Source organism: Bufo bufo, chromosome 3 (genome assembly GCF_905171765.1).
Source record: "Bufo bufo chromosome 3, aBufBuf1.1, whole genome shotgun sequence".
Classification (NCBI taxonomy): Eukaryota; Metazoa; Chordata; class Amphibia; order Anura; family Bufonidae; genus Bufo; species Bufo bufo.
Genome location: NC_053391.1, coordinates 635,241,858 through 635,257,653, shown reverse-complemented (window position 1 = coordinate 635,257,653; position 15,796 = coordinate 635,241,858). Strand labels below are relative to the sequence as shown.

At 41.7% G+C, this 15,796-nt stretch overlaps 1 protein-coding gene across 1 annotated transcript in view; it reads right to left on the bottom strand.

Moving 5' to 3' along the window:
• The window catches only part of FLT3 (fms related receptor tyrosine kinase 3), a 134,110-nt gene extending 121,784 nt beyond the window's left edge, over positions 1-12,326 (bottom strand). The window contains exon 1 of the mRNA XM_040426171.1: positions 12,246-12,326. Coding sequence (XP_040282105.1) covers positions 12,246-12,291 — 46 coding nt within the window. The 5' untranslated portion in view covers positions 12,292-12,326. The remainder of the gene's footprint in view (positions 1-12,245) is intronic.
• Between the last annotated feature and the right edge of the window lie 3,470 nt (positions 12,327-15,796).

Genomic DNA, 15,796 nt, shown 5'->3' with positions numbered 1-15,796 from the left:
GTCTCAACCCACAGAAAAAAATGATCTTATCAAGTATACCACATGAAGAACCCCCCAAAAAATAAAAAACACTAACAGAAATGCAATTTTTACCTGCTTCACCTCACAAAAAATTAAATAAAAAGCGATCAAAAAGTCATATGCACCCAAAAGAGGTACCATTAAAAACTACAGCCCATCCCGCAAACAAATGAGCCCCCACACAGCTCAATCAACAAAAAATAAAAACGATATGACCCTTAAAATCTATTTCAGCAAATTCCACGTTAGAAAATGCAGATGCCACTACTTTTCTTTTGAATTCTGCCGTCTGCTCATACAGCAGTTTACAACACACATATGGGGTGTTGCCGTATTCAGGAGAAAATTGGTAACAAATTATGGGGTGCATTTTCTCCTGTTATCCCTTGTTAAAGTGAAAAATTTGGGCTTAAGCGACTTTTTCTTGTAAAAAATATAATTTTTCATTTTCACAGCCATGTGTTTCTAAATATTATGAAATGCCTGTGACGTCAAAGTGGTCAGTAAACCTCTCAATAAATTATTTGAGGGGTGTAGTTTCCAAAATGGAGTCACTTTTAGGGGATTTCTACTGTAGGGGTGCCTTAGTGTGTCTTTAAATATGACACGACACCCAAAAGCCATTCCAGCAAAATCTGCTCTCCAAAAACCATATGTTGCTCCTTTCCTTCTGCGCCCTGCCGTGTGCCCATACAGCAGTTTACGAACATAAATGAGGTATTTTTGTAAACAGCAGAATCAGGGTAATACATATTGAGGTTTGTATTGTTGTTAACCCTTGCTGTGTTATAGGAAAAATTGGATTAAAATTTAAAATCTGCACAAAAACTGGAAATTGTAAATTTTACCTCAATTTTCCTTTAATTCTTGTGGAACACCTAAAGGGTTAACATAGTTTTTAAAACCAGTTTTGAATAATTTCAGGGGTGTACATTCTAAAATGGGGTCATTTATGGGTGGTTTCTATTATGTAAGGACCTCAAAGTGACTTCAGAACTGAACTGGTCCTTGAAAAAGTCGGCTTTGAAAGTTTTATAAAAAATGTGAAAAATTGCTTCTTAAATTCTAAGCCTTCTAACGTCCTAAAAAAAAAAAAATGTAATTTTTAAAATGATGCCAACATAAAGTAGACATAAATGGAATCTTAAATAAAACCTATCTAATGAGGTATCACTATCTGCCTTTAATGTGTAGAAATTCAAATTTCCAAAATTACGTTTTTTCCAATTTTTCGGTAAATTTTGGATTTTTTATAATATAAAGGTAAAAGTTATCGACCCAAATTTACCTCTAACATCAAGTACAAGATGTCACGAGAAAACAATCTCAGAATGGCTTGGATAAATAAAAGTATGCTAAAGTTATCACCACATAAAGTGACACATGTCAGATTTGCTAAATTATGCCTGGTCACGAAGGTAAAAAATGGCTTGGTCTTGAAAGGGTTACAGACCAGTTCAGGTCTGAAGTCACTTTGTGAGGCTTACATAATAGAAACCACCCAAAAATGACCCCATTTTAGAAACTACACCCCTCAAGGTATTCAAACCTGATTTTAGAAACTTTGTTAACCCTGTAGGTGTTCCACAAGAATTAAAGGGACTCTGTCACCACTTTCTAACCCCCCCTTTTAAAAGTATTGTTATCTCCATGGCGCCCCTGTGATTACAAAGGTGTTGTTAGAAGATAAATTCGCCGTCTCCTTTTGATAAAAAGAGCTTTTATCTAACCTGTCAATCTTCTTGATAAGGTGCCCAGGGCGTTTCTGTTGGTCTCAAGCTGCCGCCCGCCGCCGCCGCCGTTGGTGCCCAGCTCCTCCCCTGATGCTTTCAGCGCCGCCTGAATGTAATGAAATACGCCTCCGGCTCTCGCTCAGTGCCCCCTCCTCCTTTTCAAAGATCCCGCGCGTGCGCACAGGCCTGTGCCTGATGCGCCCGTGCGGACATTTACAATCAGCCTCATTGAGCGAAGTGCGCATGCGCGCACTTCGCTCAACCTCCTCATCAGACGAGCACTGCATATGTAACTTTATTTAATTAATGACACATTACAAATAGGTGAAAAAGAAATGGGGCACGATCTTCCCCATACTTTCTTTTCATTTGGATTCTCCTGACATGTTTTCACCATGTAAACCAATCCCTCTGGCTTGTTTCCATCCTGTATGTAGCACTTCCTGTTCCTGTATCCAACCAAACCCATGATGCACCTCTCCTTTCTCTTCCACAGCGCCAGCACCGCCCCTATCACCCAGCTAGTTTATAGCTCCTCCCATCCCGCTAGTTACATAGACACTCCCCTATCACTGCCCCTAACAACGCACAGCTAGTTTATAGCTCCTCCCACCCAGCTAGTAACAGAGACACTCCCCTATCACTGCCCCGCCCATGGACATAACAGCACAGGAAATAAGAAAGAGCTGCACGGACATGGTCATGTGACCACAGCCCAGAATGGGAGATGGGAGCAATAAAGATAAGTGAATTACATAGGAAGATTACAGCTACCATCATAATCGCTTATTTTAAAGGATGTCGATGCAAAGCGGAAAATCCCCTTCAAGAAGTCCATATTTCCTAATATGAGACATAAACAGGCTTTTCACCAACCTCATTAACGCTAATGACTGCACCAACCGGGAAAAGAGAAAAGAATTACAACAAAGCCAAATACAAATCTATTTGCAATTACAGCAAGCATGTTAAGATGAGTGCAGTGGTAGGTGGGGGTCCTGTTACAGATTTTGCATTAGGGCCCTCTGGATGAGCGCTCTGCTACTAATAATGGCTCATGCATCGACTGTATGTATTTTGGGGTCCGCAAAAACGGATCCGCAAAAAATACGGATGACGTTCATGTGCATTCCGTATTTTGTGGAACGGAACAGCTGGACCCTAATAGAACAGTACTATCCTTGTCCGTAATGCGGACAATATTCGGACATGTTCTATTTTTTTGCAGAACTGAAATACGGACATACGGAAACGGAATGCACATGGAGTACTTTCCGATTTTTTTGAGGACCCATTGAAATGAATGGAAAACAGCAAAGCAACTGATCAGCTCATACACAGCATGGCTGGGGCAGCACCTAGACTTTGTGCAGCACTTTTCATTGAGTTTTGCTACTAGTCCACAGCAGTAAACAGACTTGTATGCAGTCCTGTGCACCGCAGCGGTCCCTCAGTAGTTACAAATAGTCTGTGTAGCTCCAGCCTAAGGGCTCATGCACACAAACATCTTTTCTTTTGTGTCCATTCAGTTTTTTTTGAGGACCATATGCGGAACCATTCATTTCAATGGGTCTGCAAAAAAAACGGAAGTTACTCCGTGTGCATACCGTTTCCGTATGTCGGCATGTCAATTCCGCAAAAAAATAGAACATGTCCTATTATTGCATAATGGACAAGGATAGGACTGTTCTGTTAGGATCCAGCTGTTCCGTTCCGCAAAATACGGAATGCACAAGGACGTCATCCGCATTTTTTGTGGGTCAGTTTTTTTGCTGACTGCAAAATACATACGGTCGTGTGCATGAGCTCTTAAAGAGGACCCGTTGGGGGTCATTTATTAAGGTCGTCTGGTGTAAAAATAGTCACCAAGGGCATTTTCGCGTCTATTTTAATGCTTGTGTAAGAATATTTTGTTGCACAGGCGTTTTTTCACCAAGTACAGCAGATGGGTGGGGTGGGGGTGTTACGGGGGTCATGCCTGGGGTGCCCCCGGCAAATTTGCAGGAAACAGATGAAAAAGGTTTTCAGACAGGCACACGGATTACCATATATGTGCCGAGGGTCACGCTTTGCCCAAAATTAGCCTTATAGTACAGCAGCGCAGGAGGGACAACTAAGACCAGTGGAGGCCTCATGCACACTAGCGAATTTTTTTTCCGGTCCGCAATAACGGGTTCCGTAGTTCCGTGATCCGTGTCCGTTTTTTCTTCCGTGGGTCTTCCTTGATTTTTGGAGGATCCACGGACATGAAAAGTGAAAAACAATTCTAAGTCAAGTTTCCTTTAAAATGATTGAAAAAAAACAGACACGGATCACGGACGCGGATGACAATCTTGTGTGCGTCCGTGGTTTTTCACGGACCCATTGACTTGAATGGGTCCGTGAACCTTTGTCCGTGAAAAAAATAGGACAGGTCATATTTTTTTCACGGACAGGAAACACGGATCACGGACGCGGATGAAAAACGGTGCATTTTCCGATTTTTCCACGGGCCCATTGAAAGTCAATGGGTCTGCAGAAAACGCGGAAAACGGAACAACGGCCGCGGATGCACACAACGGTCGTGTGCATGAGGCCTAAAAAGCCGTCTTAGTAAATGTCCTGCATTATCTCTCCGGACGTGTCTGTTTTAGTAACTTCTTGCATTCTCTATGGAATTATTCTGATGCATCTATTCCTATGACTCTGTGTTTTGTCCTTCCTTTATTCCTACTAGAAGTTATGAATGAATTTATATGGCCTGGCTATTTTCCCTTGTCATGTCCCAAGGCTTGTTAAAAAGTCATATTTTGACTTATAGGGAGCAACTTCCACAAGGTGGCGCTAGCAAGATGGTTCTCTTTCCTTGAGAGATACCTCTTTGCATATTGCTTTCCCATGGCACATTGCCAATATGTCTACATACCATGGAGCCAGGGGCGCACCACCAATGAGGCCAGGTGAGGCGATCGCCTCAGCAGCACCAGGTAGGGGCAAGAGGGGCGCAGCGGAAGGGCCATGGGCAATGGGCGCTTTCATTGTGTCAAAGGGGTTAGGTTAAGAAAATGGCACTTGGGGGGGAGGGAGGGGTCACCGTTTTCAGTTTTCAGTTTTCGCCTCAGGCAACAGAAAGGCTAGGTGCACCCCTGCATGGAGCACTTCCAGTAAGTCTTCATACAGGGCTGGTCTCGTAAAGGCGAGCCAGTACCCTACCTAAGGTAGAATTTTGCAATAAAGGGCCGACTGGGTGTTACCTGGAGGCAGTGCTTGGATAGTGTCAGGATGTGCAGGGTCACACTCAGTTGGATCTTTACTTGATTCATAACTTCCAGTAGCAATAATAGAAGAATGACAAATCATAGAGTCACAAGAATAGATGCTCCCAAAATGGTATTACATGGGAGATGCAAGTAGTTACTAAAACGGGCATGTCAGGAGAGGGGACGGGTCCTATTTGAAAGGTATATACTTAGCTTAATTACAGGTGTTCATATTATGATCTGTCAGGAGCCATCTCTCCTCGAACCCACAGTCTTGTGATGTAGTGTTAGGTGATGGTCGGTACAGGGCAGGTATATGGCGCGGTGCTGCCAGCGGTCCACCTGGAATGTGGCTGCCTTTGTTGTGTGCTGGCACCCCTCCGCTGGCAGACTCCTACAGCCAGGTCCCTTATCTGCATTCCTGAGGAGCCTTAAAGGAACAGAGTTCCCAAAAAATGATCTCAATGGCACAACCCCAGCTAAACATGCCATAATAGGGCATCTAGTGTTCAAGCCTTTAGTATATACACTTTCAAAATGTGCATGTTTTTCACTTTTATATTAATGCTCAAGATCTATGATGTGTTCTAGGTATTTCATGCACCATTTTAGCGTACACAATTTATACTCATTTTTAATATAGGGAGAATCAGAAAAAAAGTGATTTTGATATTTTCTTCGTTCATTTTTTTACAGTTTAGTGACAACCAGAACATTATTAAAATTATTTTTACAGGCACTAGGGAACTAGTTGGACGATCCCATTTTGTAGAAAGGGTTCCCTGACACAAAGGGCTTCGCCTGTGGGACCCCATCAATTGGCTGTAATCTACGGGGGAACCCATCAGCGAGTTTTCTGTGACCCTGAAGCACCACCAAAGGGGAAATGAAAGGGGTTTTCTGGGGCCTAGGTATTGATGATCCATCCGCCAGATTGGTGGACATCCTACAGCTGGCACACACATCCTACAGCTGGCACACACATCAACTAGCGGTTTCAAGCACTCACCAGAAACCATACAAGGTACAGAGCGGATGCAGAAAGCTCTGCCAACGGTGTCGTTTCCGGTGCTGGCATAATGAAACACAGCTCCCAGTCAGCTGATCGGTGGGGGTGCTGGGTGTCGGACCATCATGCCAGGTGCTCCAGATTGGCATAGATTATTAGTAGCTACCCTCCATCCATATGGAGAGGATTAGCAAACAAGATGCCCCCTCTAGTATATTCACCTGCCCTCATGAACACGGTTATGCAAGGCCTCTTTCACAAGTTTACGGGCCGTTTTTTGCGTTCCGTATACGGAGCCATTCATTTCTATGGTTCCGCAAAAAAACGGAATGTACTCCGTATGCATTCCGTTTCCGTATTTCTGTTTTTCCGTTCCGTTGAAAGATAGAACATGTCCTATTATTGCCCGCAAATCACGTTCCGTGGCTCTATTGAAGTCAATGGGTCCGCAAAAAAAAGGAACACATACGGAAATGCATCCATATGTCTTCCGTATCCGTTCCGTTTTTTGCGGAACCATCTATTGAAAATGTTATGCCCAGCCCAATTTTTTCTATGTAATTACTGTATACTGTATATGCCATACGGAAAAACGGAACGGAAAAACGGAACAGAAGCGGAAACACAACGGAAACAAAAAATGGAACAACGTGTGGAGGAGGCCTAAGGATCACATGAATACCTTTTAGAGCTGTGCAGTCAGCCTGCATTGCAAACTATGGACAGAATGAGAAGAGTAAATGTGTTGTCTTGCTGATTTTTACATTCATTGTAATGGATAAAAGTATTTCCTAAATCTCTGCCTCATGCACCATGTTGAATTCTTGTTGTTTCTTTATGTATTATTACACAAGTTAAATTGAAAGAATTTGGTGCAATGCTGAGTTCCTCCACTAGATGGCAGACATTTGAAGCAAAGTAAAAGGAAGTACATCAGGCCTGTAGCCAGAATTATATTATGTTTATCGGTAGTAGTGTTACTAGAATTTCCTAGAATCTGAGATGGCATAAGATCATAGACTTCACCAATATGATCTCATAAGTTTGACTCATAGGGCCACACAGCAAAACTCAGAAGGGGCCTGGAGCTGAGCTCCCCCTAGTGTTGTGTACAGGTAGTGTACCATAAGCGCGCAAAGCGAGCAGAAGAAGCAATTCAGTGCAAGTAACTGTAATATAGACAGATGGATCTGGAAGCAGAGTTGGCCTCCAGGGCATAAAGTAACATTTCTCATGTCTCTTCATATTATTCCTAAATTAATATGTGATTGAAGTCAGCAATGTACACACCTCTTCTTCTATAAAGCAAGGCTATGGAAAGAGGATATATATATATATATATATATATATATATATATATATATATATATATATATATATATACTGTATATACATCCATCCATCCACAGTATATATGAGTCCTTTTAGATGGGGCACATCCAGTGCTACAGCTGACAGCTCCTGACCTCTCCCTCACTGACAGCTGTCCTCTGCTTCAATGGCTGCACAGTTCATCATGCAGACACAAATTCTGTCCTCCGTCAAAATGTAGCTTGCTGGATTTTAACCACTGAATACCCAAAGTAAAAAAAAAAACTGCCTATCTACAGCTGCTGAGATTATGTGAGGCAGAATTCATTTCAGAAAACATCCCTATGTAGTTCACTTTCAAGAAGCTGCAAAATGTTAAAAATGTTGAAGCTTAGAAACATCACAAAAAATGAATAGATATGAGATAAATAGATATACAGACAGATATGCGATAAAAGATAGATAGGATAGATAATAAATAAATAGATATATAGATAAATAAATAAAAAAATTCCACGGCACTCCCAAAAAAGTAAGTCAAAATTTGTGTTCTTTAATCACCAAACAGCTAAGGCCTCATGCACATGGCCGTCGCCCGGCTGTAGCCGTATTGAGGCCCGCAAACAGCGGGTCTGCAATATGTGGGCACCGGCCGTGTGCTCACTTGAATGGGTCTCGATCCGTCCAGGCCACCGCACGGATGTTGCCCGCGCATTGGGGACCGCAAATTGCTGTCCCCAATGCACGGAACGGCCGCACAACGGCCATGTGCATGAGGCCTTACTGGGACTTTACTCAAGCAGTGACTGTAGTAGGACTGAAACGTCGCTGTTCGGTGATTAAAGAACATTCATTTTGATTTACTTTTTTGGAAGTGCCGTGGATTTTTTTATTTACTTATTGGATGTTAGATCGCAGCCGCAGGCACCCTGTCATCATTATATCACAGTGCCGCTCACAACATTTGGACATAGATAGATAGATAGAAATGAGATAGATAGATAGATAGATAGATAGATAGATAGATAGATAGATAGATAATAGATAATAGATAGATAGATATGAGAGATAGATAATAGATAGATAGATAGATAGATAGATAATAGATATGAGATAGATGATAGATAGATAGAAATGAGAGAGATAGATAGATAATAGATAGATATGATATGAGATAGATAGATAGATAGATAGATATGAGATAGATAGATAGATAGATAGATAGATAGACAGATAGATATGAGAGATAGATAGATAGATAGATAGATAATAGATATGAGATAGATGATAGATAGATAGAAATGAGAGAGATAGATAGATAATAGATAGATAGATATGAGATAGATAGATAGATAGATAGATAGATATGAGATAGATAGATAGATAGATAGATAGATAGATAGATATTAGATAGATAGATAGATAGATAGATAGATAGATAGATATGAGAGATAGATAGATAGATAGATAGATAGATATTAGATAGATAATGGATAGATAGATAATAGATAGATAATAGATAGATAGATAGATAGATAGATAGATAGATAGATATAAGATAGATAGATAGATAATAGATAGATAATAGATAGATAGATAGATAGATAGATAGATAGATAGATAATAGATAGATAATAGATAGATAGATAGATAGATAGATAGATAGATAGATAGATAGATAGATAGATAGAAGAAACGCTGGTCAAAATGAATATGTTTTTTGTCACATACTTTTTTATAGAATTGTTTTCTTGTCTCGTTCAGAGGTTATTATTTTCCATATAGAAAAGGGGATGGAAAACGCCTGAATAAAAACCATTGCTAGAGCGGTTGGATTTCAAATTCTCTATAGACTTTCAACCAATACACCAAAAAAATATAAATAAACCAGCGTGTGAATCCAGCCTTAGCTTAGTAAATCTCCTTTCTCTACAATAAGGCTGGAATCACACCTGCTGTTTTTGGCAGTTTTTAAAGCCAAGCAGAGCAGTTGATCCAAAAAGGGGAACAGTATGTGGAAAAGGCTGATACTTCTCCTCTCCCTGCTATTCACTCCTGTGTTTGCCTAAAAAAAAGAAAAGGAAACCTGAACCAAAAATTGCACGTGTGATCACAGCCTTCAAATATGACACTTTTGGTTTTCCAACTTCAATATGACTGCTATTAGACTATAGAAACATAAAGGGTAATATAATATATAAGCGTTCTACTATGGAAATCCTATCAATAATTGACTCATATGATATCAATTATAGTGCAATGTAATATAACGACATCGGTTCTGCTACATGAAACCTGATAAGTGCACAGGTAACAAACCTCCACAACTTCCCCCTGATTATACATTATGTTCTGCAAACCTAGATTATGTAACCAGGGGGCATAAGTTCAAAAGGCAAAAGTGTGCGGCTAGAATTACATACAGTGGGCTATCCGTACCCAAATCTAGACCAAGATGGGGCATGAGCTCCCCATCTTCATAATGCATGGCTAACTCATAGAGGACCTCTCCCCTCTCCTGACGTGTCTGATTTAGTAACTACGTGCATTCCCCATGTAATAACAATTCTGGAGCGTCTATTCTAATGGCTCTGCATGGTGTCGTTCTTCTCCTAGAAGTGTATGAATAAAGATCCATCTGGGTGTTACTAATTGGGGTGGGTGGCCCTGCACAGACTGACATTATCCAAGCAGTGCTGCCAGTGTCATACTGTGCAGGGACCCCCAACCTTCCCCCCCAACTGATAATACCAGTCATAGATGCTCCAGGATTGTTATTACATGGGGAATGTAAGTAGTTATTATACAGTGGTTAGGACTGTTGCCTTGCAGCGCTGGGGTCCTAGGTTCGAATCCGACCAAGGACAACATCTGCATGGAGTTTGTATGTTCTCCCCGTGTTTGCGTGGGTTTCCTCCAGGTTCTCTGGTTTCCTCCCACACCTCACAGACATACTGATAGGGACCTTAGATTGTGAGCCCCATTGGGGACAGTTGGATGATAATGTCTGTAAAGCGCTGTGGAATATAGAAGCGCTATATAAAAAGCATAAAATAAATAAATAAATTATAATGGACCTGTCAGGAGAGAGGTCAGGTCCTCCATAAGTAAAAATAAATAAATAATTGCCACTAGGTTTCAGGCTGCAATCTTCATTCCGTCATATATTTTCAGACCCCCTGATACTTATTCGCAACCTGTCCCTTAACTTTTCTCAAGTGGACATGTCTCTGCCAGTGATACAAGTTGGAAAGTACAGTATGACACAGCCTATGTGATCCCCCCACCTGCAAACTACCTTGTTACCAAAAAATACGTTTCCATAAACTCAGCCACTTAGTCCAATTTCGCCGTGCGAAATTGGCCGCAAATAGAGCAGCCTCGAAATGATTAATATGTTTGAAAATGCAAGAAGTGGTCCAACACTGCAAAACGAAGGACCAAACGCAAGATGAATGGCTGCTACACCCAGAAACACGGAAGTTCAATCGGGATGGGATTAGTCCATATGATGACCATGTTTATATGCCTAGTTTGAAAGTGACCACATGGACCATAATGAGTCCCAAGAACAACATTTCCAAAACTGATTTATGATAGGAAATTAGGAATAATTGTAAAGTATGCTCGATGTAAAAACAGAGATTCGAATTGCACCAGATGTGCACCAGGCGAGCTCACAATTTACTTAGCTGACAAGGACATTTTTGGTCATTTTTCATCGAAATGTCTCAGCACAGCTATTACATCTTCACGCTTTCCTCCTCACTGTCTGGGCAATGAATGGCCTGAAGAAGGTCTGCTAACAGGAAATGTTTGCAGCCTATAATCTGATTTGCCCTTAAAAAGATGAGAATTCAATAAAGTGCATTGAATACCATTCTGGGGTGCGCAGAAATTTCATTTAGCAAATGTTTTTGCCGATTTAAGAAGCTACTACCCTGATGTATGGAGCGCTGTGATCTTCCTCTTCTAACAATCCAGACATGTTGGGGAAGGAGAATACAATGGAACAATCCGATGTCTATGCAATGAATATCTTTTTGGAGTCAAAACAACTGACATGAGGTGCTTTTCCTGCTGATAAGATTTTGAGCCCCTCTAGAGACATGGATTGGGGGTGAGATGGTAATATCTGTACAACAGAAGCTGCCACAGAATGAGTTATCAAAATCATTGTATTTCTAAGATCAAAAATCAGAACATTACTTTTATTAGGCAGTGAGATAAGAAATGACGTCGGATTCTTCTTAAGTCCAGTGTGGGATCCCTTAATAATTAATACACTTCATGTCTGTTGAGCGTTGTGTCCTTCTGTTATTACACAGCCCTATGTCCCTGACTTACCGAAAACCTGCGTCAAGGGTACGTCCCTGAAAAGGGCATCCAAAGTGTTGTCAGATTATCCCTAATAGAAAAATCCTGCAATATAAGTTGTACCTCGGGTTTCGCTTTCAGTAACATGTCATGCCCTGTTCACGGCGTCGTCAGGGGCTCCGTCCAGAGACTCCGTCAGCAGTCTTGGCAGATTTGATGGAAAGAATGACGCCGCATGCAACACTCTTTCAGTCAAGATGATGGAAACCATGACGGAAACCATGGGGTCCGTCTGAGCGCTGGTGGTACCTGTTACGTGATGGATCCAACAGAGCATTTGGGCTTCTGTATTACACAGGAGCCACAGTGGTAGTTTGGAAGATTTGACTGTTAACTCCCTTATTTTCTCACAATATTTTCTGTAATGTATAGAAAAAAATCCTAATACAAGTGGGATGATTTGGTAATTACCATGTAAAATATACAATGTCAGTTCACCAGGGGCAACTTCTATAAGGGCAGCTCCTTCCAATACTGAGAACTATGTGACTACTCATTAATTTCCAACGTTTGCATGCCAGACTAGGTGCCAGGACCAGACGATGTATCTCTTACCTTGCAGCCAGTTCCTAGAAGTACAGGAGCCTCTGCGCACTTGCATGGTGACAGATCTCCCCCACACTTGTTTAATCACAATGCCCCGACGTAGAGACTAGTTACCAGAAGTTGGGTTAGTTTAGCACTCCCAGCTGCACACCTACAGTACACAGCTCCAGCCCCCTAGAAAACCACAAGCTAATATTTAAAATCTACTTCTTCATTTTAGAAGCTAATAGAAGAGATAGTTTATTGTTAGATACATTCAGTGATCTTCTCCTGTCTGCCATGTCCTATGTCCACAAGGAATGCTGACCACCACCTGACCAAGTGTATTCACACATTCACCAGAATCCATAACTAAAATGATCCATCCAGTGGCTAACTCCATGGGGATCGAAGTTTATTATCAGCATTGGTTATGAACTTTATATTAGGAGCATGAGGCATGAGCTGTCCTTCAACAGAAATGTGCAGTTAATAGCAGAGAATTGGTGTTTTCTTGTTCTATATATATATATATATATATATATATATATATACAGTACAGACCAAAAGTTTGGACACACCTTCTCATTCAAAGAGTTTTCTTTATTTTCATGACTATGAAGGCATCAAAACTATGAATTAACACATGTGGAATTATATACATAACAAACAAGTGTGAAACAACTGAAAATATATCATATTCTAGGTTCTTCAAAGTAGCCACCTTTTGCTTTGATTACTGCTTTGCACACTCTTGGCATTCTCTTGATGAGCTTCAAGAGGTAGTCCCCTGTAATGGTCTTCCAACAGTCTTGAAGGAGTTCCCAGAGATGCTTAGCACTTGTTGGCCCTTTTGCCTTCACTCTGCGGTCCAGCTCACCCCAAACCATCTCGATTGGGTTCAGGTCCGGTGACTGTGGAGGCCAGGTCATCTGGCGCAGTACCCCATCACTCTCCTTCATGGTCAAATAGCCCTTACTTTCAAAGTTTTCCCAGTTTTTCGGCTGACTGACTGACCTTCATTTCTTAAAGTAATGATGGCCACTCGTTTTTCTTTACTTAGCTGCTTTTTTCTTGCCATAATACAAATTCTAACAGTCTATTCAGTAGGACTATCAGCTGTGTATCCACCTGACTTCTCCTCAAAGCAACTGATGGTCCCAACCCCATTTATAAGGCAAGAAATCCCACTTATTAAACCTGACAGGGCACACCTGTGAAGTGAAAACCATTTCAGGGGACTACCTCTTGAAGCTCATCAAGAGAATGCCAAGAGGGTGCAAAGCAGTAATCAAAGCAAAAGGTGGCTACTTTGAAGAACCTAGAATATGACATATTTTCAGTTGTTTCACACTTGTTTGTTATGTACTGTATATAATTCCACATGTGTTAATTCATAGTTTATGCCTTCAGTGTGAATCTACAATTTTCATAGTCATGAAAATAAAGAAAACTCTTTGAATGAGAAGGTGTGTCCAAACTTTTGGTCTGTACTGTATATCTATAAAAAAATCACTGAGAATGGTGCACTACAATGGTAAATGCAATTGAAAATATATGGCTAAACCCTCACGCTGATATTAAAATCAGACTTTCGCCAATATATTCTTATATCAAGAACATACCAGAGCCCGTGCACCCTGTCAAGGTCTCTCAAAATGGCACGGGATCTAACACTAACCTACCTATGCCTTATGGACAATTTATGATAGGTGCATAAAGTCTGACACACAGCCAGCAGCCCCCAGTTACCTCCAGTGTAAAATCACGCATACAATGGGAGGAGGCTGTGAGTCCCACCTATAAGTGGCTCATGTGACACAGGCTGCCCATGTGCACCTGAATGTTACTCATAGATCAAAATCAAGGCACATTCAAACCTGAGGTTAGCAACGGATCACATGTGTGATCACATTTTCTGCTTTTAAGACCTGTGTAGGATGTTTTTTTGTGGTACATGTGGTCCGCTGCCGGCATCCTCCATTGTATGCATTTTTGCTGGGGATTGCTGTTACCAATGGACCTCATGGGCAGGATTTGCTCCCCCGGGTAGAAATGTGCAACATCATTTGGGGTCTTGAGCTTTTTTTTTGCCTTTTAGACCACTTTATTCTGTGATTTTGTCTGTATATGTATGCCTGGAGGCAGGGGCATAGCTAAAGGCTCATGGGCCCCGATGCAAGAGTTCAGCTTGGACCCCCCTTCCCTCAGTGCTTTGTGGCCAGGGGCAGGGAAGCACATAGCATTTCTGAAACGGCACACTAGCCCCCCCTCCCTATAACGAATTTTTGACCTTAACCCGTCCCTCCAGCCAGAGGTGTAACTTGACCAGCATGCACTTTCTATAATACCAGTGTCTTCTTATGCATCGCAAGGGTCTTTGGGCCCCTCAGGCTCCTGGGCCCGGTAGCGACTGATACCTCTGCACCCCCTATAGCTACGCCCCTGCCTGGAGGTGGGGCAACATCAGGTTTGAATGTGCCTTGATTTTGATCTATGGGTAACATTCAGGTGCACCTGGGCAGCCTGCGTCACATGAGTCAGTGATAGGTGGGACTCACAGCCTCACCCCTCCTCCCATTGTATGTGTGATTTCACACTGTAGGTAACTGGGAGCTGCTGGCTGTGTGTGTGAAACTTTATGTACCTATCATAAATTGTCCATATGGCATAGGTAAGTTAGCGTTAGTTCCCGTGCCATTTTGAGAGACCTTGACGGGGTGTGCGGGCTCTGGTATGGTCTTGATATAAGAATATATTGGCGAAAGTCTGATTTTAATATCAGCGTGAGGGTTTAGCCATATATTGTCAATTGCATTTACCATTGTAGTGCACCATTCTCAGTGATTTTCTGTTTCTTATAGCCCCAGCCGCACATTTGTCTTACATGTGGTCTGTTGCGGGCATCCTCCAATGTATGCATTTTTTGCTGGGGATTGCTGTTAGCAATGGATCACATGTGCAGGAATAGCTTCCCCAGTTAGAAATCCACAACAGCATATGGGGTTTTGAGCATTTTCAGCTTTTAAGACCTGTGTAGGATGTTTTTTTGTGGTACATGTGGTCCGCTGCCGGCATCCTCTATTGTATGAATTTTTGCTGGGGATTGCTGTTAGCAACGGATCACATGGGCAGGATTTGCTCCCCCGGGTAGAAATGCGTAACAGCATTATGGGTCTTGAGCATCTTTTGCCTTTTAGACCACTTTATTCTGTGATTTTATATATACAGTATATATATATATACAGGGCCGTCTTTTTTTTTTTTTAACTCGTTTTATTAAAAGAGAATGACACAAGTATGGCATACATATGGCAACGCGATAGCCCACGCAGGGGCGTTTCAGAGATACAAAGAAATCAGTGATACATAAGGACATTGATATCTATCAGGAGTCCCACATGGGAGAATACATGATACCGACTCGGCTGACATACATTATACATGAGATAAACATATCGCACACATAAATGCTCCAACATTAGCAGCAGCGACAACAACACTGCAAAGTTCCTGCATATAAGTTAGGAGATCAGTGTGGACCGTCAGCTGTCGAGTGCAGACGCGAAGTATGCAAGGTG